We start from the raw sequence: 24,189 nt of genomic DNA, 5'->3' as shown, positions 1-24,189 counted from the left end.
CAGAAGTTATCTGCACTGTTCACACAAGTACGAGGCATCTCTGCTCACTTTGGCTAAACAGAAATGTGTCCCTTTGCAAAATCAAACACTGACAAATAAGAGAGCACGACACTGTATGATTTCTAGAGCTGATATAGGGCAATTTGTTCAGCAGAGTGATGTAAGCTTTGTTATGATTGCATCATCCATGACTTCTAGGAATAACATGATGCAATTCATATCATGTATGACGCAATACCAGCTTCAGATTGCATCATTCATTGTTTTGCCTAAAAAGCAAGTCCTGTCCAAACCCAGTCATAGATTTATTCATAGATCCAGTCAAAGATGTATTTTAGTCATTTCTGGTTTAAATTGAGATCCCTTCCCTTTATAACTCACTTATCCTCTGCCATTCCCAAGTCAAGGGTCGTATATACTGACCCAATAGCATATCTTGAAAACTAGAGCCAATCAACAATTTTAAGCATCATTTTCGTTCTCAGTGACCCAGAATTAGTAAAGTTTGACTACATTTATTTCGGAAGCATTTTGGCTGTAGAGCAGTGTAATTAAAAGAGAGAAGATGGAAACGGGAGATGCAAGCCCAGGGCAATAACAATTGCAAGTTGCCAGGAGAACACTGTCTCGCTGGATTATTGGATGGCTGCGTAGGTACCTATCAGAACCATCTGTGTAGATGCCTCAGATCCAGGAGCCTTTTCAGATCCTCCAGTTACGAGCTGTTTAAGTGGCTAATGAAGTGGCGCTTGGTAAACCTGCAGGGCCCCGTTATGGTAACGAACAAATCCAGATACCACTGTATGAAATAAATGTGCAAAGTCGGAATGAAGGTCGTATTGGTGTCTGCATCAGCATGTCACTAGCAAGTGACTCCGTGGACAGGTCTGTGCAGTGCCCCAGGGACTTCTGAGCTTGGTAGTGAACTTATGCTACAGAGCCTGGCAACCTTCAGTTCATTTGGCTTTTTCCAGTTCTGCATTACCCCTACCCTGGCCTTGCATTGTCCTTCCGCTCTGCCAGCAGTGCCAGTCTCCTTCCCCCGATAACATGCCACTGCGGCCCCTCTCCCATGGCACCTGAGCATGAAACTCTCTCGTTGAGCGAAATTACAAGGCCCTCTCCTCATTCACATCCCTCCTAAAGACTCACTCCTGCCATGATGCCTAGAAGGGATCCAGCTGACCTATGCTGACAAAGCTGAGGATAATTATGGATAGTTTATAGAGCTTCTGTATTTTTAACACTGCATTAACCCTATATTGCTATGAGATGGCCAAACACCTTGAACCCACTACCCCTCAGTTGTACTCCTGCCTCCCTTTCGATGTCTGCCTCCCAGCCTGCTGTCTGTCTGTCTACATTTGGAGCCCCGCAGGATAGCAGCTGATCCCTGTTTGGAAAGCAGCTAGCATATTGTGGATGCTACCAGAAACAAACAAAAACCGGTAAAATCTTCGCTGTGTGCCAGTTACAAAGAGAATATAAATGTATCTCCCATAATACAGGAAAGTGTGTGTGTGTGTGTGTGTGTGTGTGAGAGAGAGTGTGTGAGTGACATACATACCTGGAGCTGCAATGTCATACACTTACGGTAATTTCACTGGTTCCCAAAAGAATTCAGTCTGTTTATCAGAATTCAGTGTGAGTGACTTGGGGGAAAAGGAAATGTTTTTGAGTGGCTGCTTTGAACAATGTTATTGCTAAATTTAAACCAGTCAAACAGTGCTGAAATGGGTTGTGCTGCAATTGCTTTTCCTGTTTTACCATCCGTTGGTTTGCTTTTTGTTTCCACAGAACAATTCAATTAAAACGTCGAAATACAATTTCTTCACTTTCCTGCCTCTCAACCTGTTTGAGCAGTTTCAGCGAATAGCCAATGCCTATTTTTTGTTCCTGCTGATTCTGCAGGTATGAATTCACTCTCCTTTTTAACAGACTATCTGGCCTCTTCCCAGTGCCTGGCTGTGGGTTGACTTGGAATAAAGCAGTAGCTGTGCCCATAATGTGAATTAGCATCTTATTAAAACCCAAAAGCAGAGACATAAAACAGGGCAAGAAAGGAAACTTGTTCTGCCGAGGTCTGGCAAACGTGGCATAGTTCCTCTCTGGCGGGAGTGCCTGTTAGACACGCTGGCTTGATCCCAGGGAAGGGAAGTTTTAGTTAATGTTTACAAGATGTTGTGCCTGTTTTTCGTCTCCCGTTCTACAGGTAAGTGCTGCTGACTGCTGTTGGGTTCCTCGGATGGTTTCCTCCTGCAGCACCTAGTGAAACCTGTCCTTATCAATCTTATTCAAAGACAAACTGCTGGTATCTACTGTGACGGGTTGGGTCACAGAAACCCCCTTGGGGCTGCCAACTGATGTGCCAAGACTATTTCTACCCCTGCTTCCCTGCCAGCTCGGGACCCCAGCACCCTGTCTTGTTGAGTCAGACACGCCAGTCGGCTCCAACACAGACTCAGGGTCTGAACCACATGCCCCAAAGCTGCAGACTTAACTGAAAGCAATTTAAGAAGTGTTCCTGTCTTTAACACTCAGATGCCCAACTCCCAATGGGGTCCAAACCCCAAATAAATCCGTTTTACCCTGTATAAAGCTTATACAGGGTAAACTCATAAATTGTTCGCCCTCTATAACACTGATAGAGAGATATGCACAGCTGTTTGCCCCCCCCCCCCCGGTATTAATACATACTCTAGGTTAATTAATAAAAAGTGATTTTATTAAATACAGAAAGTAGAATTTACGGGGTTCCAAGTAGTAACAGAACAAAGTGAATTACAAAGTCAAATTAAATAAAACACACAAGTCTAAGCCTAATACGGTAATAAAACTGAATACAGATAAAATCTCACCCTCAGAGACATTTCAATAAGTTTCTTTCACAAACTGGACGCCTTCCTAGTCTGGGCACAATCCTTTCCCCTGGTACAGGCCTTCTTCCCGCTCAGGCGGTAGCTAGGGGATTTCTCATGATGGCCCTCCCTTTGTTCTGTTCCACCCCCTTATATATCTTTTGCATAAGGCAGGAATCCTTTGTCCCTCTCTGGGTTCCCACCCCTTCTTCTGAATGGGAAAAGCACCAGGTTAAAGATGGATTCCAGTTCAGGTGACATGATCACATGTCACTGCAAGACTTCATTACCCACTTGCCAGCACACACGTATACAGGAAGACTTACAGGTAAAACAGAGCCATCTACAGACAATTGTCCTGGTTAATGGGAGCCATCAAGATTCCAAACCACCATTAATGGCCCACATAGTTTGCATAATTACAATAGGCCCTCAGAGTTATGTTTCATATTTTAGTTTCTGATACAAGAGTGATACATTTATACAAATAGGATGACCACACTCAGTAGATTATGAGCTTTGTAATGATACCTTACAAGAGACCTTTTGCATGAAGCATATTTTAGTTACATTATGTTCACACACATCAGCATATTTTCATAAAATCATATAGCGTGCAACGTCCCATCTACCAACTGCATAAATGGAGAGCCTGGGAGAGAGCTGACTTTGCAAACACTAACATTTCCGTGAGACTGAGGGTGTTACAGCAAGGAGCTTGCCATTACTGTACACAAAACGGAGCAGATTGCTGCTGTGTGCTCAGAGCAGGGGGTGGAATTGCATGCTGGGGCACGTAGGCTCTAATAAAGGAGGTGACAGCAGAAGGCACCAGTGTAGAACTCCAAGGCTCATCCGGGGCTCTGGGTTGGAGTTTGCCCATTTCTGATAGTAATGTGTGTCTCTGCCCTAAAACTGAGCATATCTCACCAGCCTATATCGGCATCTCTGCTCCTTTGTACTTTGCTCAAACAATGATAAAAGTCATGTACTTTGTCATTTTTAAACCACGTCTCTTAACCCCGGTATCAAAGAGCGTGGCCCTCACGGAGGACTGATTCTAAGGCAAGTTTGATGTTTTTAGTTTGGCTTTTTAGAGTCATCCAAGCACAAACAAGCCTGGCACATTACCCTGTTAGAATCACCTTTGCCACGCTCAGACAACTCAGAAATGACTAAACAGAATTTTACTAAACTTTAAAACCTCCGCTATGTGCTGAGAGCGACCCTGGGAAATATCAGCTCACAGGGACATTTTTCAGGAAATCATAAGAACCTAAAACCCAGGTTTATTGTGAAAGTGCTTCCTCAGCCATAACTACAGCCTTGTTACTGGTATATGACACTATGGCTGTTGGTCTTTAATCTGTAGATAAGATTGATCAGATAGGTCCCTTTATACTCGTCAGCAGCGTCTTTTCCTGAACCATTAAAGGTCAACCGTAAATAAAAACTGTTTGTGCTTTTCTATTGCCTTGATCAAGGTGGGCTCAGAGAAATGGCTATTGGGCTTTTACCTTTCAGTTTTCCCCCCGTTTGCCCACCACCACCGCCTCCTACAAAGATCAGCTCCTTGTCCCTTCTTCTTTTACTCAGAGGACTTGGGTGATAGTTGTAGGACTTGGAATGGGACAGTGGAGCAGAACATGGAATCCCAAGCTGCATCTTTCCCATCCTGAGGGCTTTTCTGCGCTAGAAATTTGTACTGCTGTAACCGGTATCGATAAACTACACCACCCCCTAGCGTGGAAAGTTATCTTAGTATAAAGGTGCTTATGCCAGGGGTGCTAGTCCCATACGGGAAGGGGAATAATTATACTGGGAAAAGTCACGTTTACACCACTGTAACTATGTCCACACTTGGCATTTTACCAGTGAAATAAATCTCCCCTCCCCCACCGAGTCAGATCAGTTTAACTCTTAAGTGTGGGCCAGGGCTAAGCCTCCCCCCATTCTTCACAATGAAGGACGGGGGGAAATGCAGGCCACGTTCAGCCTATTGAGAGAGCCACCACCCCCAGCCTCCACATGTCCATGCCGGAGTCCTCCACAAAAGGGACTTGATATTTCTAATGTAAAAAGCCAGAAGGAAATAAACCCCCTCCCTTTCCCAAGACCCCCCGGCCCCTTTTTACACAAAGGATGGTTTTCCTTTGCAGGTTTGTGTGTAAAAGATGGCGCAGAATTTCCGTCTCTCGCTCTCTGATTTGTATGCAGAGTAAAAGCTTTTAGCAGCCTCCCTAGGATCCAGTGTTTTGTTTGTTTGCTACGTTGGCTGTAAAGGTTTTAAACCCCAGCTTTTCTTCTCCTGCAGCTCATTCCTCAGGTTTCCTCCTTGTCTTGGTTTACAACAGTGGTGCCGCTGGTGCTGGTGCTGACCGTGTCGGGTGTCAAGGATGCCATCGATGATTTTGTAAGATGATTGGATTGCCAACCCTTAGTTCAGAGTGTGCCGTGATCCCCCAGTGCCCTGATCAAAGGGAAACACTGTCAGTCACTACAGCCAGAGGGGGGTGGTTGCAGAGTTTGTCTATGGCCAGTATGGGGCGCTGCGGTCAGGCCCCAACATCCATGTTGAATCACCTAAATAAGTAGCTAGATTTTCAGAAGTCCTGAGCACCAACAGCTCCCGCTGACTTCCATGGGAACTGTGGAGGGCGCAGCAGTTCTGAAAATCCGGCCACTTCGTTAGATGCCTGAATATAGGTTGAGGAGTCTGATCTCAGGCACCCGTGCTGGAAAATCTTGGCTCAGCACTTTAGACCCCACTGCAGAGCTCCGCTAGGAAAGCACATTGTGGGGGGAAGTTGGGTCGGATTGTTCCAAGGTGCTCGGCATTAGCCTACCTCTGTTCCCGTTGGAGTGGGTGGTAAAAGTCCTATTGGCTGCAATGTGAGCGGAGTGAGGCCTGCTGCTGAATGCTTTCCAAAAGCCCATTGCATGTGTGTTGGCACGTGGTTTTCTGAGCTCCGTCTAACAACTCTGGTCATTGAGTCCAGTCCCATGAGGGGTCGGTGCAGTTCTGAACAAGACCGAACGAAATCTCATTCTGAAATATGGGCAGTGAAGAGCCCTCTTAAAAAATAGGGGACGCACCCAAAACCCTTATGGCCATTTCATGTAGCAGCAGATAAATGGATTCCTCCAAGCACCTTATCTGCAGAACTGTGGCAGTCAAGGCCAGCCTGGGGTTTTGTGGGACTCCAGGTTAAATGATACACCAGGGCCCACCTGTCTCTTTCTCCTCAGAGTGGGCCCTTCCATACCAGGACTCTGCTTGCCTGTCAGTCTCTGTCCCAGCCAGCCCTCTGCACCAAATGCTGCCAGGGTTAAATGTGGACTTGACGATTTGGCCTAAAATGCTGGGTGGAGAGACCCCCCGAGGGGTGGAATGGAGTCTTTGGCTCATGGGTGCATATTGATGGCGAGCACCCAAAAACACTGGTTCTCTGAAAGTGCAGGGGTCAAGGGAAGCAGCCCCTGTGCAGGGTTGGCCCTGGTAATGGGTATGGGTATTTCCCCTCTTCTGTCTTTCAGAGTCATCTTGATTTCTGATTTAACTGAGCGAAGTTTCCCATAAACAGGAGGGTTAAGAGCATAGAAAAAGTTATGGCACTATTCTGTCCTTGCATTTATGCCCTTAGCATTTCCCCAGCTAGGCAGGAATCCTGAAAGGGATTATCCTCTGATCACACACACTTGGTTTCTGTGAAGTTTCTTCTAACACCCTGATCAACTTTTACGTTTTTCAGAATCGACACAAAAGTGACAATCATGTCAATAACCGTCCCGTCCAGGTGCTGAATAATGGCAGGTAAATCTTATTTCTTTACGGAAATTTTGGCTGAAGGTTTATCTCCAGGAGACGCTTCTACAAAAAAATCAAAATTTCTGACAGATTCATCAAATGTGACTATTAAAGCTCTCTACTATGTACATTCTATTGCGTGCATTCTACTTCCACTGGAGATTATGGCAGCTTTGTTTTAAAGTATTATTTTACCTTATGGGATCCCCAAGTGTGCTCTGCTTCCCTACAGTCTTGTTCCCTCATGCCCACCCACGTGTATGACAGCTAGATTTCACTATGCGGTCTTCAGTTCAAGTAGAATGACAAACATCCCAGGAAAGTTCATTGTTCACAGTGCTGTGTGCTATTGTTTGGTTAACGTATCTGGTTAATGAGTAGCAAAAGGTAGTGTCACTTTGTCAGTGCAGGTACTAAAGCCATCAGCCCACACAGGAAAAAGTTGGGCTGTAGATTTTAAATAGGAGATGCCAATGACAGATTATTTTACAAAATATCCCAGAGACACCAGACGTGGCTGCATTCCCTTGTGTCATATGTATTTGTCTTGTTTATTAATTTCTGAGCAGACCGAACTAGACATAATCAGCAAAAACTTTTGATGTTAAATTAACAACTACAAGAAACTTCTTTGTACACACACACACACACACACACACACACACACACACACACACACACACACACACACACACACACCACTGCCATCTATTGGATGGAATCAAAACTGTTCAACTGTGTGTCATGGGCACTTTACTGCTAGCAATGATTTTCCTTTTGCTCAAGTGGTAGGGTGCTGGGCTTTTGTGGCAAGTAGATGAGTTCTGTACTCACTGTTACATGAAGACCCAACTACTCTTGGAGTATAGCTGGTGACAAGGGTGAAGTGCTTGGTCGTCCTAGGTTTTTCACCATCCTGTAGAGACCAGTGTAGTGTACAAACACCACCAAATGATACGAACCATGAAATAAAGCTGGAAACCAGTGATTTGCGGTGGTTGTTAGCATTTTCAGTCCAGTAAATCTGAAACCAGTCACACCGTCACTACCATCCCCACTGAACACATACGTTTATATAGCAAAGTGCATAATTCACTTCAAACGGCCGGAGGTCACAGGTTCCAGGGTTGCTATCATTGAACTCCAATGGAGTTTTACTAATGACTTCATGGAGACCCAGATCAGGTCCATATGATCTGTGGGGACACATCCCCAATGCTTCCTGTAAAACTATTCGGGCAATTTTTCACCTCTTAAGCTTTTGCATATGCAGAAATTCTGATTTGTTCATGCAACCTGGAGGTACCAGACAGGTAGCTGGATGCCTGGACATCTTGCTTTGTGCATTAAAAAAAGGCCATGAACAGCACGGATCGGAATCATTGCATGTGCAGCTTTCGTAGCTGGGTTGCTGCCCTTTTTGACAGCTAGACCTACAGGGTCAGAGCTGCCTTTGCACCATCTGATCTTCTTTAGGGGACTTAGACAACTTAAGTAATTGGGCTAATTTCCAAGTAATTTTAGTGGTATCTGCTTAAAAGGTAGAGGGAATCTCTTCCCCGGGACCCCACCTAGATTTTGGATTTGTAGCAGAAGAGAAGGAAAAGTCAGTGTCTGTTAGTAGAATAGTGCACAGGTGCCATGTTCATATTATGGAGCCTACTTCTCAACCGCACGTGTGTGTGAACCTCTCCCATTTATTATTGATGTATATTGGTAGTGGCTAGGAGCCTGTCCTGGACCCGCGCCCCTTTGTGCTACGTGCTGGACAGACACAGAACAGAATGACAGTCCCTGCCCCCGACAGCTCACCGTCAAGTCCTAATACTACTGATGAACGGGCTTCAAGAGCACCGCTGACTCTCTTGGGGTCGGAGCGCTCTACACTCTGTGACTATTTAAAGGGAACTTTCTCTTGCAGATTGAAGGACGATAAATGGATGAATATCCAAGTGGGAGACATCATAAAACTAGAGAACAACAACTTTGTGACGGTGAGTGCAGTTTGTTGTAGCCACGTGCGCTGTGACTCTCTGGAATTACTCCTCAGACAAATAAACAAGTTATTCACTACTGACGCTAACTGGCTCAGAGATTTTCCGTTCACAGAAGTCAATTGAACTTGTTGTGTAACTATGTCCTCTGTCCTGAGATCTCAAGGTAATGTCACTGGGGCGGTTTTTCTGTGGCTGTGTAAGCTCATACCGCCCTGGTTTTATTTGTGTTCAGGCAGATTTACTGCTACTCTCAAGCAGTGAGCCGCACAGCCTGACGTACATCGAGACGGCTGAACTGGATGGGTAAGTGAGCCTGGCCCTGGGGCTGCAAACACAAGGCTAATTTTTGCATGGTGAATCCTGATATTGTGAGGCCCAGCTGCTTCTGTGTTCTCGATGCTGCCTAGTCCAGAGATGAATCCACAGAGCATTGATTGTTCCTGCCAGGAGACCCGTGACCCTGGCTGCACACAGCAAGTGTAGGGTGATGGTGTTTTCTAACCCTACAGTAAAATGCTCTTTCAGCACCACTCCAATATAAGCATCTTCTCTTTTCTATCTAGAGAACACTGCATGTCAGCTCCGCCTGTGGCACGTTCTCCTGCCCCATGCACCGATCCTGTGGTTCCCAAAGGGTCACGTCTCATTTCACTTTCCTGTTATACGTTTGAGCACGAGATGGAGGCATAATTGTTTGCCTTAAACTTGCCCTGGGTAAAGATTGTGCTCCACAGCCCAGGCCACTGCTTCCTCCTCTGAACAGCTCTCTGATGAGGGAGGCAGCTTTTGTTCCAATCAGTTGCCCATAACGAGTGATCTTCTGGGAAGTGTCTTGAGCAGAGTACCAATGGCTGCTTCCCCAGCAGTATCCCAACAAAGGCAGGTGCCTCACATGCAGAGGCCTTGGCCCATTTTACTCATGCTGGCAGTTCTGGTAGCACTCATTGATCATTGACAATGCATGTTCCTGGAATACCTCACATCATCAGCAACAGCTCTGCGGTTTTTATGTTCACCCCGGCTGTTCTTCTCAGCCACTTCTCTGTCTATGTGAACATCAGCCGCTCCCAGCACCACCCTAGTGACCCATTGTATTCCATCACTCTGCACCGTGGCCAGCTTGCCACAAGTCTGAGGGCCACACTCAATTCCTGTTAGTTGGGTCCAGAACCCACAGAAGTGCTCAGATACCACAGGGATGATTGTGATGTAAGAACTTAGTGGGACAGAGGGCTGCTCAGAGAGCTCACGTGTCCGGCTCGACGCTTTGCAGCGATGGCGTGAGACCAGAGCCCTCTGACCCTCTTCTGCACCTGGCCCAGCGTTCCGCAGGATCAGCTGACTTGGTGCAGAACCAGTTTATACAGTGGCAAAGGACTATATTCCCTTTGTGGCCATGTAAAAATGGTCCTGATTTGACTCTTAATAAGGAGATGCAGCCTGCAGACCCTGCAAGCTCCATCTGGATCCTAATGAATGAGAACAGCTCCAGGAACAGAAGAGGGACCAGGCATGTAGGAGTTTGACTCATGCTTTTATTATAGGGAAACCAACCTCAAAGTGAAGCAGGCACTGACGGTCACTGCGGAGCTGGGAGAGAACCTTCAGAAACTGACTGATTTCAACGGTGAGTGCGCAGAAAAAATGAAGGTCCCAAAGCATTTCCCCTAAGGCCTGAATTCCACCCGAAGTCGGAATTCTCCTCTCCGAGCCGCACTGCAGGCCCCTGGTGTCCACTCTGCCCTGGGTCCCTGCCCAGCGCTCCCAGGGATAGCAGCGGCACGCAGTGCAGATCAGATCTTGTGTGCTGCCATTGACTGCAGTGGGTGGGCAGTCACATGGTGAGGTGCACTAAGACACTTAGTGTCTGTCTAGGCTTGTTGAGACCCCATCAAATCCTCCACGTAAGGCTCCTGCAAACCGCCCCCTGGGAAACAAAACAGGTAGTCACTGCATTGAATTCACTGACAGGGCTTGATTCTGATCTCAGAGCAGTTTTACACCGATGTAAGTCCATTGACTTTAGAGCAGTTACACTTCATTTACACCAGTGTTAGGAGCAGAACCAGCCCATCTGCACGCGGGGGGGATTTCTCAGTTTAGAGCTTTGCACTTTTGTCCTTTCACTGTTTTCTCAACAGCACCAAAAAGATGAATCTGGAAATGTTTTGCTGTCACTGCCTGGCAGCTAACGCTCTGAAAGTCCAGGTGTGCTGTTGAACATGTCCCTGCCACATCACATGTTCCATGGTCCCTTATGTGAAATGAACGAGAGGGCCTGGGCCTGGTGGACAGGTGTCCATGTCGCAGAAATCACACTTGGCGCTATTTCCTCCCCTAGCCACAGCAGAATGGGCCAAGGACAAAAGACTAGACTTATTTTTTCCTAACCTCCTAGAGCTACAGTTCAGGCAAGGACCTGCAAGGCCGACGTCTCTGACTTGGCTTTCTCTAACCTAAACACTTGGCAACATGCACAAAAAAACCCAACCCAACCCTACAGAAGCACAACATTCCATTGTGCCCACAGGTCTCCTGCTGGGAGAGGACAAGACAGAGAACAAGTGACAGATGCTAGTCACATCCCTCAAAGCCCAACTAGAAGGTGCTCAGGGTGATAAGAGAACCCGAATGGAATGGCGCAGAGCAGTGGTGTAGTTCAGCTTATAATGCTGCTCCCCCCGTTCTCCGGGGACTTTTCTTGAGCACCAGATTCATAGGAAATAAAAGTTAAATGACTGAAATGAGTCGATGACTCCACTGTCATATCCATGATAAATGGCGGAATGGTGATCAGCTGGTCCATATTTCAAAGATCTCGGAATGTCTCTAAGCCGTGCAATCTAAAGGGGCTGCTAGACACCACTCTTTCTACAGTGGGATCTTATGGAACAATATTCTTGGTCCGATTTCTCAGTTGTGCGACACCTTATCACTGGATTTCTCTCAAGTGAGGCCTGTGGTTCTGGGCTTTCATATTTCCAGAGCTCTTGTAGACTTTTATTGCTGCACTGGGAAGCCCCCTGTAAATGATGGTCCTTCCCTGAGTGACGGGTTCAAACCCTTATTTTACTGAAGAGACCATGGCGTGTAACAATGTGGAAACCGAAATCTTCATTTTAAGATAGAGAACTCCTTTCTCAGACAGTTTGTCTAACGAAGATCAAAACAATTGCTTTTTCTAAATGAGTATAACTTGACTCAGAACAAGACAAGCAATGGTCTCAAGTTGCAGTGGGGGAGGTCTAGGCTGGATATTAGGAAACACTATTTCACTAGGAGGGTGGTGAAGCCCTGGAATGGGTTCCCTAGGGAGGTGGTGGAATCTCCTTCCTTAGAGGTTTTTAAGGGCAGGCTTGACAAAGCCCTGGCTGGGATGATTTAGTTGGGGATTGGTCCTGCTTTGAGCAGGGGATTGGACTAGATACCTCCTGAGGTCTCTTCCAACCCTAATATTCTATGATTCCATGATTCTATGACTCAACAAATGTTTCAAAATCTTTTATAAAGTTAAAATTATTCCCTTATCTTATGTTTAATTTTTACAAAATCTCTAGTTTTGTTTTAAATAAAAGGGGCCCTATTTGTGATATCTAAAGTGAAAATAAAATATTTCCTGTTGTGATTAATATTTGGAAGAGAACTGGGAAGAGTGCCTGGGATTAGACCTAACCTCACATTTCTGGAGCTAACCTCTGTACAAGTATTACATATTGTATGGAGCCCTTCATGCAAGGGGTTCGTGGGGCAGGAGAAGAGGAGAAGGTTGGATGGCTAATTCACAAAGGCAGTGAAGCAAAGTGCTTAACCCAGAGCATGGTATTTGTTGGTGCTGTGCCGGGTCAGGTACGGGGGATTTTTCCAACAAGAACTTTATTTATTGTTAGACTTGGGGAAGTGGGAGACATGAGAAGAAACAATAATCAGGTCTCAGTTAGCTGCCACTGGCCAGGTCCAGGCTTCATGGGGTTTAAACCTTTTGGGTGAAATGGATTCAGCGGTTGTCCATTAACTTCCCACCAGTAATTGTACTCAATGCAGGATCACTGGGTGAGAGATGATGGCCTCTCTTGTACGGGTCCGGCAAGATGACCACTAAGGCTTGGTCTACACTTACCCCCCAAGTCGAAGTAAGGTACGCAAATTCAGCTACGTGAATAACGTAGCTGAATTCGACATACCTTACTTCGAACTTACCGCGGTTCAGACGCGGTCCACACGCGGCAGGCAGGCTCCCCCGTCGACTCCGCGGTACTCCTCTCGTCTAGCTGGAGTACCGCAGTCGACGGCGAGCACTTCCTGGTTCGATTTATCGCGTCCACACCAGACGCGATAAATCGAACCCGGAACTTCGATCCCCAGCCGCCGAACTAGCGCAGCAGTGTAGACATACCCTAAGTCTCTTCTGGCCTTACCTGCTGTACCTCTGTAAGTCCCAACATAGCACAGTTACTGGAGATCCCCCTAACACCGCCCTGGTTTTAACACGAGACGTTAGTCAGGGTGTTCTTGGGGCTGCAGCCTCCGCTCTAGAATTCACTTCCCTTGTTGGTTGACCTGGAAAGCCTCTCGCTTCTCCCAGGCTGTTCTTGGGTGGAGAGCGGTGGGGAGAAGGTTGTAGTGGGAGAGAGTATTAGGGATGTAGAGGTGTGTGTGGTTTTTCAGAGACTAAGGTTAGAAGGAACCATTTTGATCATCTAGTCAGACCTCCTGCATAACACACCACTGCACTGCCCTGAATTAATTCCTGTTTCAAGTCCAATAGCTGTGAAATAAAGCAGAGCTTTTAGACAAACATCCTATCTTGATTTAAAAATTGCCTGTGATGGGGAATCCACCATGATCCTTGGTAAGTTGTTCCTATTAATGTTCCTGTTAATGACCCTCACTATTAAAAATGTGTGCCTTATTTCCAGCCTGAATTTATCTAGCTTCCACTTCCAGCAATAGGAACTTGTTAGACCTTTGTCTCCTAGATTAAAGAGCCTGTTATCAAATATTTATTTCCCATGTAGGTACTTACGGAATGAGATCAAGTCATGTTAACTTTCTCTTTCTTAAGCTAAATAGGTTGAGCTCTTGGAGTCTGGCAGTAGCTGGCAGGTTTTCTAATCCTTTAGTCACTCTCTTGGATCCTTTCTGAACCCTTGGTCTAATTGTTGATTTGAATAATAGATTTTATACTAATTGCAGCTGGGCCTTAGAGTAGTGGGTGAGCACATTTTATAAGGAGAGATAATTATAGAATATGGAAGCAGAATCCACCTCTCTAGCCATCGGGAATTTGGTGGGTCGGCGGCATGGCCAGTGACAAGCCTGTCTTCCTTCGGGTTCCGAAGAAATTCAAGGGATGGAACAGAAGAGATTAAAATATAGTGGACTGAAAAGGGATACTTGGCTATTAATTATGGCCACGCGTACAGCCATCAGACATTTCCCAGTTGTGCTTATTAGAGTCTGAGAGAAAACTGAATAGGTAAATGTACCTGGCCGACAGCGTTAGCGGGAACCCTGACTCTGCTAGCACATCATGGTGCTGCTGGGAAAGGGCTACCACTGGTTTTGACTCACCGTGTCAAGTGGCTCATTACCCTCCCCACATACAAGGGAGGCGGGGCCGGCTTCCTTGCTTGAGAGAGAAAGGGGGATCGAGAGTGTGGGCTAAGCAGTCCTTGGGAGGGAACTCTGGGAATAACTAAGTTTACAGAGAGGACTTCAGCAGGATTTTGTGTGTTGTTTGAGCTTTGTTTGTTAATAAAAACATACCCCGCGAAAGGGGGTTAAGTTCTGACCTGCTACAACTTGAGGGGACTGTGTTTAGGGCAGGGTGAAGAAACCATGAACTCACAGGAGTCAAGTTCTCCCCCGTATGGAGGATCCTCTGCAACCCTGCTAGAGCTTCAGGAATTGTTACACACATGCACTTTCTCTGAAAACTCCCCACCTTCTAGCCCATATTATGGCCATGGTCCTTTGGGCTACAAAGTCCTTGATAAAGCGCTCCCACCTGCACACAGTGCTCCCAGCCTCTGCTGCATGCGAAGATACTGTCTCTAAGGCGGGTTAAGCAGCCGTCACTGCTGCTTTGGGGGCGGGAGGGGGGAAGGCTTATCTTGAAGCATGCTTATTCCTTTGCACCCAGCAATTCTTCTGCCTTTTCACAGATGCTCTCCTTGCTTATCTTATGAGCCCTTTCCTGCTTCATTTCTTTGGGTGCCAGTATGTAGTCACACTGTCAGTGGGGCATCCCAAGTGGTGCAGACTGCATCAGTCCAGTGTTGTAATGAGCAGTGTTACAGTACCTCTAAAGAAACCTGATCAGGTACGTTCATTGTTTGCACTATCATCTCCTCTGTTGTCCCTAGTCTGTTCCATCAGTGATGGCTGCTCTTGTGACGTAGTTTGGAAGTCTAGCCTAGTGTGGGTCCTCAACTCACTAGCAAGGCTGCTGCAGGAGGCAGTGGTGCAGCCCATGCTTGCCAGGTCAGGGTTGTCTTCTGTGTGAGATTCTGCTCGACATTGTTGTCTGCATGTATGTGTGTTCTCAGCAAGTAGCTGTTCCACTGCCCCCCAGTACACTCTGCTGCTTGCCGCTTATTCGCAGGCTCCTTTGGGATTATTTCATGCTGTGAAGTGTCCATCAGGTCATCTGTCCATCAGGATTTGTTGAAGGCCTCTACCAGTGCTGTTCTGGGTGCTGGGGCAGGCCAGTTTGTGGCTGTGGGGTTGGCAAGGAGAAGGGCATCTCCGTTGGGTTCTGCCAGGTAAGAGAGAGGGCTGGTGGAACTTATCAGCTAGGGACGTGACATGGCCTCAAAGGGCAGGGCACCATCCTGTGTTCAATGGCAAAGGAAAAACCTAAATATGAAAGTAATTCAACGCAGACAGTTGGATTGCCGTGGGAAGGCCGGGTAGGAGCAGTCTCCATGCGGAGCAGTGCTTGCAGTGTCCAGCAGAATGTGATACGGGTGGACAGCTAAGGTCCTGACATGGTCACTGTCCAGGGCACAGCTGAGGCTGTTGTGTGTGCTGCCCAGTGAGGGGCTAGTCCCAGGAAGGTTTTCATTGTCTGATCTCTATTTACAGGTGAAATCAAATGTGAGGCACCGAATAACAAACTGGATAAGTTCACGGGGACTCTTACTCTCCACGGGGAGAAATTTGCCCTGGACAATGAGAAGATGCTGCTGAGGGGCTGCACCATTAGGAACACAGAATGGTGCTTTGGGCTTGTTATTTATGCTGGTAGGTGGAATACACAGAGGTGCAGAGTGAAAAAACTGTCACGGGGCATGGGGCATGTAATTCCCAGTGGGCAGAGGAGAACCACTTTTGTCCCCTTTGGAAGCTTGGTTTCCACTGGATACGAGAACACAAGTGGAATGTTGAACCTTCCTCTTAGCCCCAAGCTAGGAACATGTCAAACTCACTGTGAGCGGGATTTTAACGGGAAGTTTTCTAGACCAGTCCACAAGAGAGAGGAATAGTGAACCCTATGTTGCAAAATCTCAACGCACCTTGATGAGGTTCTTTGACATAAAGACCAGCTTCTCTTCCCCCTGGAGCTGGGATCAGCAAATAACATGGGGAAAAATCTCAGCCCATCCACCTGGGCAAAGAGTCCTCAAATACTGACCCTGTTTGAGGGCGCAGTGAGCTAGTGGAACTCAATCACTTTATCTCTCCAAGCATGTACTGAGCAGGTCCCAACCCCAAGCCAATCTGATTAGCTTAAAGAAACAGTGCTCCAGGTTACACCCTTGTACCAGAGTGTCAGAATTGCCTCCAGTATTAGTGTGGGGGGGAAATCTACATTGTAATGGGGTGAGATTTGGATTATTTCTGTAGCACTGGAGACATATGTGACAATGCACAATGCATGTCACTGCTGACATAGTATCCATTATTCTCCATAAAATAAATTAAAGCCACAAGGGAGGGTGCACTGGCTGCAGGAGAGAGCAGGGAGCGGGAGTCAGGAGTTCTGGTGTCTGTTTCTGACTCTCTCTATGACTTCGGGCAAGTCACGTTACTGCTCTGTGCCTCAGTTTCTCCATCTGTAACGCAGGGATACCAATGTGACCCTGCCTCACAGGAGGGTTGTGAGGGTTAATGTATGTTTGTAAAGTGCTTTGGCGTCTCGAAGGGAAGCAGCTCTAGAATTGATCCGTGTTCTTAAAAATCATGGCTGTGTTTGATCTACTAGGGCCAGACACCAAATTAATGCAGAACTGTGGGAAAACAACCTTTAAACGGACCAGCATTGATCGGCTAATGAATGTCCTCGTGTTAGTGGTAAGTCTGATTAATTTGTCTTCACTCCTTCAGCCATGTTCATCATTGCAGAGTGCTCCACCCTCTTTCCTGACAAATGAGGGGACATCAAAAGGGACTAATGAGAAAAAGAAGAATGCTAGAAAAGTACATTAGCATATGGATTTCTGCAGCCCCTTTCAGAACTCCCATCCTGCAGAGCTAGGCCATTAAACGGATAGTGTCCAGGACCTCTCTTCATGGCTTTTCATTTGCTGTGCCCTTTCTCTCCATTGTTTGTGATAGCCACTTGGAAGCCGGCCAGTAACATTTTCCCAAATATCTTTTGTGGTTTTCCATTTAAAGAAACATTGATTTTTTCCTTCTCACTTTCAGGCTTCCTTGATATCTGCAGTAATGTCTCTCTGCTCAGCATTCGATAATTACATGGTGCTCTCTGCTGGCTGCTAAACTGGCGCTCCTGCAGTAGAGGAAAATAGTACGCGCTCATTCATAACCAGAGACTGGGGGGTTTTAGCAAGTGGTACATTTAAAAGCACTAAACAGATATTTACACTCCAGGGGGACAGTCTCCGAGTCTCCGCTAATTCAAATGCTGCGGATTGAAACTTCTTGACAATTGTAACAAACTGCAGCTGCTCACACATGGATGCAACCGTCCTCAGCAGGGATCAGTCCTGGGGATTCCGTCCCAAGGGCCTCTGCCTGGAGCTTAAAGCGTAGCTCCTTTCAGTGGCTGCTGCGGTCTAGCCGCCTGTCCTAGCAGCTGGGCCCTGTCCCTATGGGGAGATGTGCTCACACACACACTAGCCAGTGCCTTAGCCAATGTTGCTTGAAGAACAGCTCAGGAGTGTGCTCAAGGAAAAGAGAATTTAGCTTAGCCCAGATATTTCGCTTTTAATAGCAGCTTCTGTTGCTGTGTTTCAGAGCACGCCTTCGTTGACATGGAGACTCAGTAGTTTAATGTTACGAGACTGAAATCCTAACAAACCAACCGAGATTAGACTGGCTCCCCCCGAGCCAGTGCAACGCCCACAAAAGTGAACACTTGTATGTCCATTAAATCAGCTCCGGCCGCGGTGGGATGTGACCATGCCAGCACACATTCACCTTCACCAGGGCCGGCTCCAGGCACCAGCCTGGCAAGCAGGTGCTTGGGGCGGCCACTCCGGAGAGGGGCGGCACGTACAGCTATTCGGCGGCAATTCGGCAGATGGTCCCTCACTCCCGCTCGGAGCGAAGGACCTCCCGCCGAATTGCCGCCGCAGATCGCGATCGCGGCTTTTTTTTTTTTTCTTTTTTGACTGCTTGGGGCGGCCAAAACCCTGGAGCCGGCCCTGACCTTCACACATCATGGCAGTACTCTGACTGGCCAGCCGCTTATTTGGCATTTGAACTTCGGTTTAAACCCGCCAGCCAGACCAGCTTGGGCGTTATGTGATGCACCTTTGCCAACAATTTTCTCCTTTGTAAAATAAAGTGAACAGTGCAGCAAACACTGGCTCCATCGCAAACACGGGGGAGCAGATCGCTCGCGGGTGGAGCTCCACCGACTGTCGTGGTGTTACCCTGATTTGCACCAGCTGAGAACCTGGCCCAGCACCCTGAGGTCATTTTCCTTCTCATTTTTTTGTTGCTCAGAGCCTCCAGGGCTCAGGACATGGAGGGATCTGTGAGTCTGGCCCTTGACTCGTCACAGATATCCGAATTCCAGTGATTCTCACACAGTGAACCCCGCTCTGTCTGGGGTGATTTTCCCCTCTTGTCATGGAGCCGTGGCTGCCATGGGAATTCTGTGAAATGCCTGGACCCTGTAGGCGGGGCCGGCTCCAGGCACCAGGCAACCAAGCACGTGCTTGGGGCGGCCCCTGGTAAGGGGCGGCCAATCTTGGGGTGGCGGGGGGCAGCGCGGCGCTTGGCGGGGGTGGGGTTCCGGCGGCGCAGCGCTCGGCGGAGGGCGTTCGGCAGTGCGGCGCTCTGCGGGGAGGGGTTCGGCAGCGCGGCGCTTGGCAGGGGGTGTTTGGCAGTGCGGCGCTCGGCGGGGGGTGTTTGGCGGTGCTCACGCGGGGGGGCTTCAGCAGTGCAGCGCTCCGTGGGGGGCGGAGGTGTTCGGCGGCGCAGCGCTTGGCGGGGGTTTCGGCGGCGCTCGGCGGGGGGCGAGGGGTGTTCGGCAGCGCGGCAGGGGGCGGGGGCTGTTCGGCGGCGCGGCGCTTGGCGGGGGGTGTTCGGCGGCGGGGGGGGGGGGCCTTCGGCGGCGCGGCGCTCGGCGGGGGGGTGTTACGGCGGGGCGGCGCTTTTTTTGCTGCTTGGGGCGGCAAAAAAGTTAGAGCCGGCCCTGCCTGTAGGGAGCTGCGTGCTCGCACTGCCATGAGTGAGGATCTGCTCAACTCCCGCTTGTCTCAAGCACAGTGCTGGAGTCGGCCCCCAGGGAGTCGGTAGTGATGGCGGCCGATGCGGGTCACGTTTCTGTGCTGTTGCAGTGTCTCTTGGCCACCTTTGACACAGGAGATCAGCACGTCTTGTTGAATCTGTTGGATACTCGCATTGCCTTGTAACTACCTCAGTGTCTAAATGCCTTTGCCCTTCTGTTTTTCCACAGACTCATTTTGTTTCAGTAGGACAGCGTCTAGGGATCAGGCTGCCTGTGGGTTCCAAGGGCTCCGTTCTGGAACCTGTTCTTCTGGGGCTTCTTTCTTACTGTTCACCAGGGTCCAATCCTGGGGTCTTTACTCAGTCCTTATTTAGCCATCGGCTTCAATGAGAAGAAGAGTGGTGATTAATTAGAATACAGTAGATCCTGCAGCGTGCTTGGTACTGTACAGACGTAGGGCAGCTTTGTCTGCAATCTGAGAAAAAAGAAACTAAATGAAGCACAAGGGGAGATATGCAACGTTCCAGCCAAAGGACCAGGGCAATGACAGGCCCCCAGCCTGGTAGTTCCAGGTCTGGTCAGCTGTTTCTGAAGTGTGAATGTGCTGCTTTCCACAGGTCCCACGGCAGGCGTAGGGCGTTAGGGATTTCCCACCGGTTAGTGTTTGGGAGGTTGTTCCAGGCGTGGTAGAAGGTGCAGAGCCGTGTGTGGAAGAACGGGAGGAAAGGAGGATCAAGGCTGCGTCATTGGCAGAGTGGGGCTGGGGACACAGAAAGAGGCATGGGCAGGGGCAATACTGCCATTGGCAATGAGAAGCAGTGAAGCGGCGAGGTCAGTGTGCCAGGCAGCAGGATGACAGGAATCATTCTGCAGGGACTGGAGTGACTCTGGGCGGAGTTTCACAAAGGCCCAAGAGGAGGAGCTGTCATTAGAGGAGAGGGGAGCTGACAGCATGTGGATTAGTAGCTCGGGGGGCAGGTGGGTTGTAAAAAGAGGAGGTGGCAGAAGCAGCAGGATTTGGCCAGGGCCTGGATGCGAGGGGAGAAGGAAGGAGTTAAAGATGACCCCAGAATTGGGGGCGGGGGTGAGCAATGGCAGGAATCGAGGAGTTATCAGGGTAATGGAGAAAGGGGAGAGGACGGGGAGGTCGGAAGGCGAGAGTTCACTCCTGGGCTGTGGTGAGTTAGCGGTGGCAGCAGGCTGTCCGAGACGCAGGGTTAGAGGGACTGTGGGAGAAGCGCCGTGTGGGGTGAGAGAACCCATGCCAGCAGGGAATGTCTCCTCCTCCTGACGTTCGATGGAAAAGAGGAGAGGGTCCGGGACAGAGCACCTGGGGACCCCACAGGAAGGGGGAAAGGGAAAAAGGTGGAGTTGATGACAGACACCGAGGACCTCAGGATCTGGCCCTTGCTCAGAGTTAACCACTCATCTCCCAGAATTTACGTGTGTCACACATACAGAGCTTTCTTTCCATGTTCAGATCCACTCAGCTCTCTGCTCCACTTTAGGGTTAGTGCAGACAAGCGTAGTTTAGCTCCTTGCTGTTTTTGGAGAACTGAGCAAGTTGCAGCTGAATGCATCTCCTCTGTTTGTGTTCTCCCTGGCTGATGGGGCCAGGTGTCTGCTGGTCTTAGGCATTTGTGAGACGCTGAATACTTGGGTATCTAAGTACTGCTTGGTCCTTCCCACACCTGCTCTCAGATAGTTTTGCTCCAGTAATCAGGTCCTTCATGCTCGAAAGGGAATGTGGTCAGGGCCTCCTTTCTCCCAGGAGGATCCGAAAGGTGAACGGGCAGGATTGTGACCAGAGGCAGTGTGTTGCACTGCCAACGTACTGAGCCAAAAGAATGCAAAAAGCCACCATTTCCTAAATAAAAACAGAGCTAAAAATATCTCACTTCAGGTGAAATGAAGCTTGCACAATGTAAACACAGGAAAAGCTCGTTCGTGCTTAATTGTCTGTAACTCTCCCAGTGACAAATTAATTTTTAAACGGCCTTGAAACGCTGTCCAGTTTACATGCAGTCCCTTTGCCTCTCACGTAGGTCAGGCAGAAATAACCCTCTCTCCAGACTGACCCCCTGCCTTTCTCCATGTTTAGAAAGGTTGCTTCTGTGGGAATCTGCGGCAGGCTGTCTGTTGAAATCGGGCTAGGAGCAAGACCTCACTCCCTAGCGAGCTCAGAAAGAAGCGACTGTTCTGCGGCTAGGACACACCGTCCCGCAGAAGGAAGTCCCCTTGATGCAAGGCCTGTGTTTGTGCCGCAGAGGGGAGGCGGTGCTTAGTAGACTCAGGAAAAGGACACGTTCTGACAAATAGAGCTGTCACTCCTGGCTGCCCAGGCCTTCTCTTTTTGCTTCAAAGATGGGTGCAGGACCCACGGAGATGGCTGGAGGTCACAGTCTGACATTAAATGTTAGCCCATGGAAATCAGCTTGCCTAAGGAACAGCTTGGGCCCACTCTTGCAAGGAATTGACTAGCAGGCATCCGCTCTCCTACCCCGAGGTCGGTGGGAAGCACTGCTCTAGGGAGCAAGTGTTTGCTGGCTGGGCCTGTATTTGTACACTTCCTAGTTTTCCATGTGCTGCAGCAATAACACAGCATGCCATACAGCGTTGTTCATGCTGGTTAGCGGTGACTAAGACTACAGCATTATTCCCCTCTTTCCGTCTCTCCGAGCAGGAAAAAACCTTAGCACTGATGTTCTGCTAACAGCTCATTCCCCTCAAAGAAAACTGAGCACTGTTATTTGTATTCCTGTAGCATCTCAGAGCCCTAGTCAGGGACCAGGACCCCCACTGTGCTAGGTGCTGTACAAACAGAGCAAAAAGATGGAGCTTACAATCTAAGTACAAGACAACAGGTGGATAGAGACAGACCAGGGGAGGCCAAGTAAATAAGCATTTAGTGACCTCTTGCCTAAGCATGTGTATTGCATACACATCTAAAGTACAGAGGATGTGGACATTGGTGACAATCGTGTCAGAGGCAAAGTAGCAATTGTACCCGTCAGATGAGTGCACCTGTAATATTAGGAAGTTTAGCTGCTTTCTGTCCCTTAGCACTTGTAATGCTTCCACAAAGTCTATTAATGAGTCACCCGTGTTTTCCATGATGAACTGCAGTACATCAAAGATAATCCCATGTGCTCTGCAGTGTTCGGTCTCTGCGGGGCTGTATCAGGAGGTGTGAAGGGCAGTGAGAGAAAAGATAAATGATCTGGAGAAAGGGGTAAACAGTGAGGTGGAAAAATTTGCAGATGATACAAAACTACTTAAGATAGTTGAGTCCCAGGCAGACTGCGAAGAGCTACAAATGGATCTCACAAAACTGGGTGACTGGTCAACAAAATGGCAGATGAAATTCAATGTTGATAAATGCAAAATATTGCACATTGGAAAACATAATTGCAACTATCCATATAAAATGATGGGGGCTAAATTAGCTGTTACCACTCAAGAAAGATCTTGGAGTCATTGTGGATAGTTCTCTGAAAACATCCACTCAATGTGCAGCGGCAGTCAAAAAAGCGAACAGAATGCTGGGCATCATTAAGAAAGGAATAGATAATAAGACAGAAAATATCATATTGTCTCTATATAAATCCATGCTACGCCCACATCTTGAAAACTGCGTGCAGATGTGGTTTCCCCATCTCAAAAAAGATATATTGGAATTGGAAAAGGTTCAGAAAAGGGCAACAAAGATTATCAGGAGTATGGAACAGCTTCCGTATGAGGAGAGATTAATAAGACTGGGACTTTTCAGCTTGGAAAAGAGACGACTAAGGGGGGATGTGATAGAGGTCTATAAAAGCATGACTAGTGTGGAGAAATAAATAAGGAAGTATTATTTGGTCATCATAACAGAAGAACTAGGGGTCACCAAATGAAATTAATAGGCAGCAGGTTTAAAACAAACAAAAAAGTATTTCTTCACACAACGCACAGTCAACCTGTGGAACTCTTTGCTAGAGGATGTTGTGAATGGGTGACAGGGGATGGATCACTTGATAATTATCTGTTCTGTTCATTCCCTCTTGGGCACCTGGCATTGGCCACTGTCAGAAGACAGGCTACTGCGGCTAGATGGACCTTTGGTCTGGCCCAGTCTGGCCGTTCTTATGAGCTTCTTTGGATCAGGCAGCCTGGAGGTTCTTTAACTAGGTTCTTATATGGTGCCCATCCCCATAGGATCAGAGCCCTTCTCAGCACCCCTCTGAGATAGGGAAGTGTTATTTCCAATTCACAGATGGGGTAATTTAGGCATAGAAGGATTAAGTGACTTTCCTGTGGGCAACCAGAAAGTCTATGACTGAGCTGGGAAATAAATGGTCAGTCCTGCATTGTCAGGAGTTAGACCAGGTAACTTAATACCAGCAGATCTTTCCCCGCTGTGTCTCTGATTCATACTGTACCATGTAATCAGGGCACTGCCCAGACACACTGAACACAAGACACTTTGTTTTCTGAAATGCATATCTTCTTGTTGCAGATTTTTGCATTTTTAGCCCTGATGTGTTTCATCCTGGCCATTGGAAACGGCATCTGGGAACACGACAAGGGCTATTACTTCCAAGTCTACCTGCCCTGGGCAGATGGCGTAACCTCAGCTCCCTACTCTGGGTTCCTCATGTTCTGGTCTTACGTGATCATTTTGAACACCGTGGTGCCGATTTCACTCTACGTCAGGTATGTGACTGCCCTTTGTGTTACAGTTCCTGCTTGAAAGAGTTTTTTTTTAATATTCACCTTAGCAGAGAGCAGTGCTTTCCGGTTGTATGAGTGCATGACAGAGCTGAGCGCACTCAGCAAAATCAACTCTGCATACGGCTGCCATCTAGTGAGGATACCTGTTGGCCACTGGGTCCCACCACGGGT

At 48.0% G+C, this 24,189-nt stretch overlaps 1 protein-coding gene across 1 annotated transcript in view; it reads left to right on the top strand.

The window, feature by feature from the left end:
* The window catches only part of LOC135880274 (phospholipid-transporting ATPase FetA-like), a 109,530-nt gene that overhangs the window by 41,360 nt on the left and 43,981 nt on the right, over positions 1 to 24,189 (top strand). The window contains exons 4-12 of the mRNA XM_065406512.1: positions 1,798 to 1,911; positions 5,173 to 5,271; positions 6,611 to 6,672; positions 8,588 to 8,660; positions 8,896 to 8,966; positions 10,208 to 10,290; positions 15,750 to 15,908; positions 16,870 to 16,958; positions 23,804 to 24,000. Of these exons, the coding sequence (XP_065262584.1) occupies positions 1,798 to 1,911; positions 5,173 to 5,271; positions 6,611 to 6,672; positions 8,588 to 8,660; positions 8,896 to 8,966; positions 10,208 to 10,290; positions 15,750 to 15,908; positions 16,870 to 16,958; positions 23,804 to 24,000 (947 nt within the window). The remainder of the gene's footprint in view (positions 1 to 1,797; positions 1,912 to 5,172; positions 5,272 to 6,610; positions 6,673 to 8,587; positions 8,661 to 8,895; positions 8,967 to 10,207; positions 10,291 to 15,749; positions 15,909 to 16,869; positions 16,959 to 23,803; positions 24,001 to 24,189) is intronic.

The sequence above is a fragment of the Emys orbicularis genome, chromosome 6 (assembly GCF_028017835.1).
Source record: "Emys orbicularis isolate rEmyOrb1 chromosome 6, rEmyOrb1.hap1, whole genome shotgun sequence".
NCBI classification, from domain to species: Eukaryota; Metazoa; Chordata; order Testudines; family Emydidae; genus Emys; species Emys orbicularis.
Note: the sequence above shows the minus strand (reverse complement) of the source record. Positions and strands in the feature narration are given on the sequence as shown.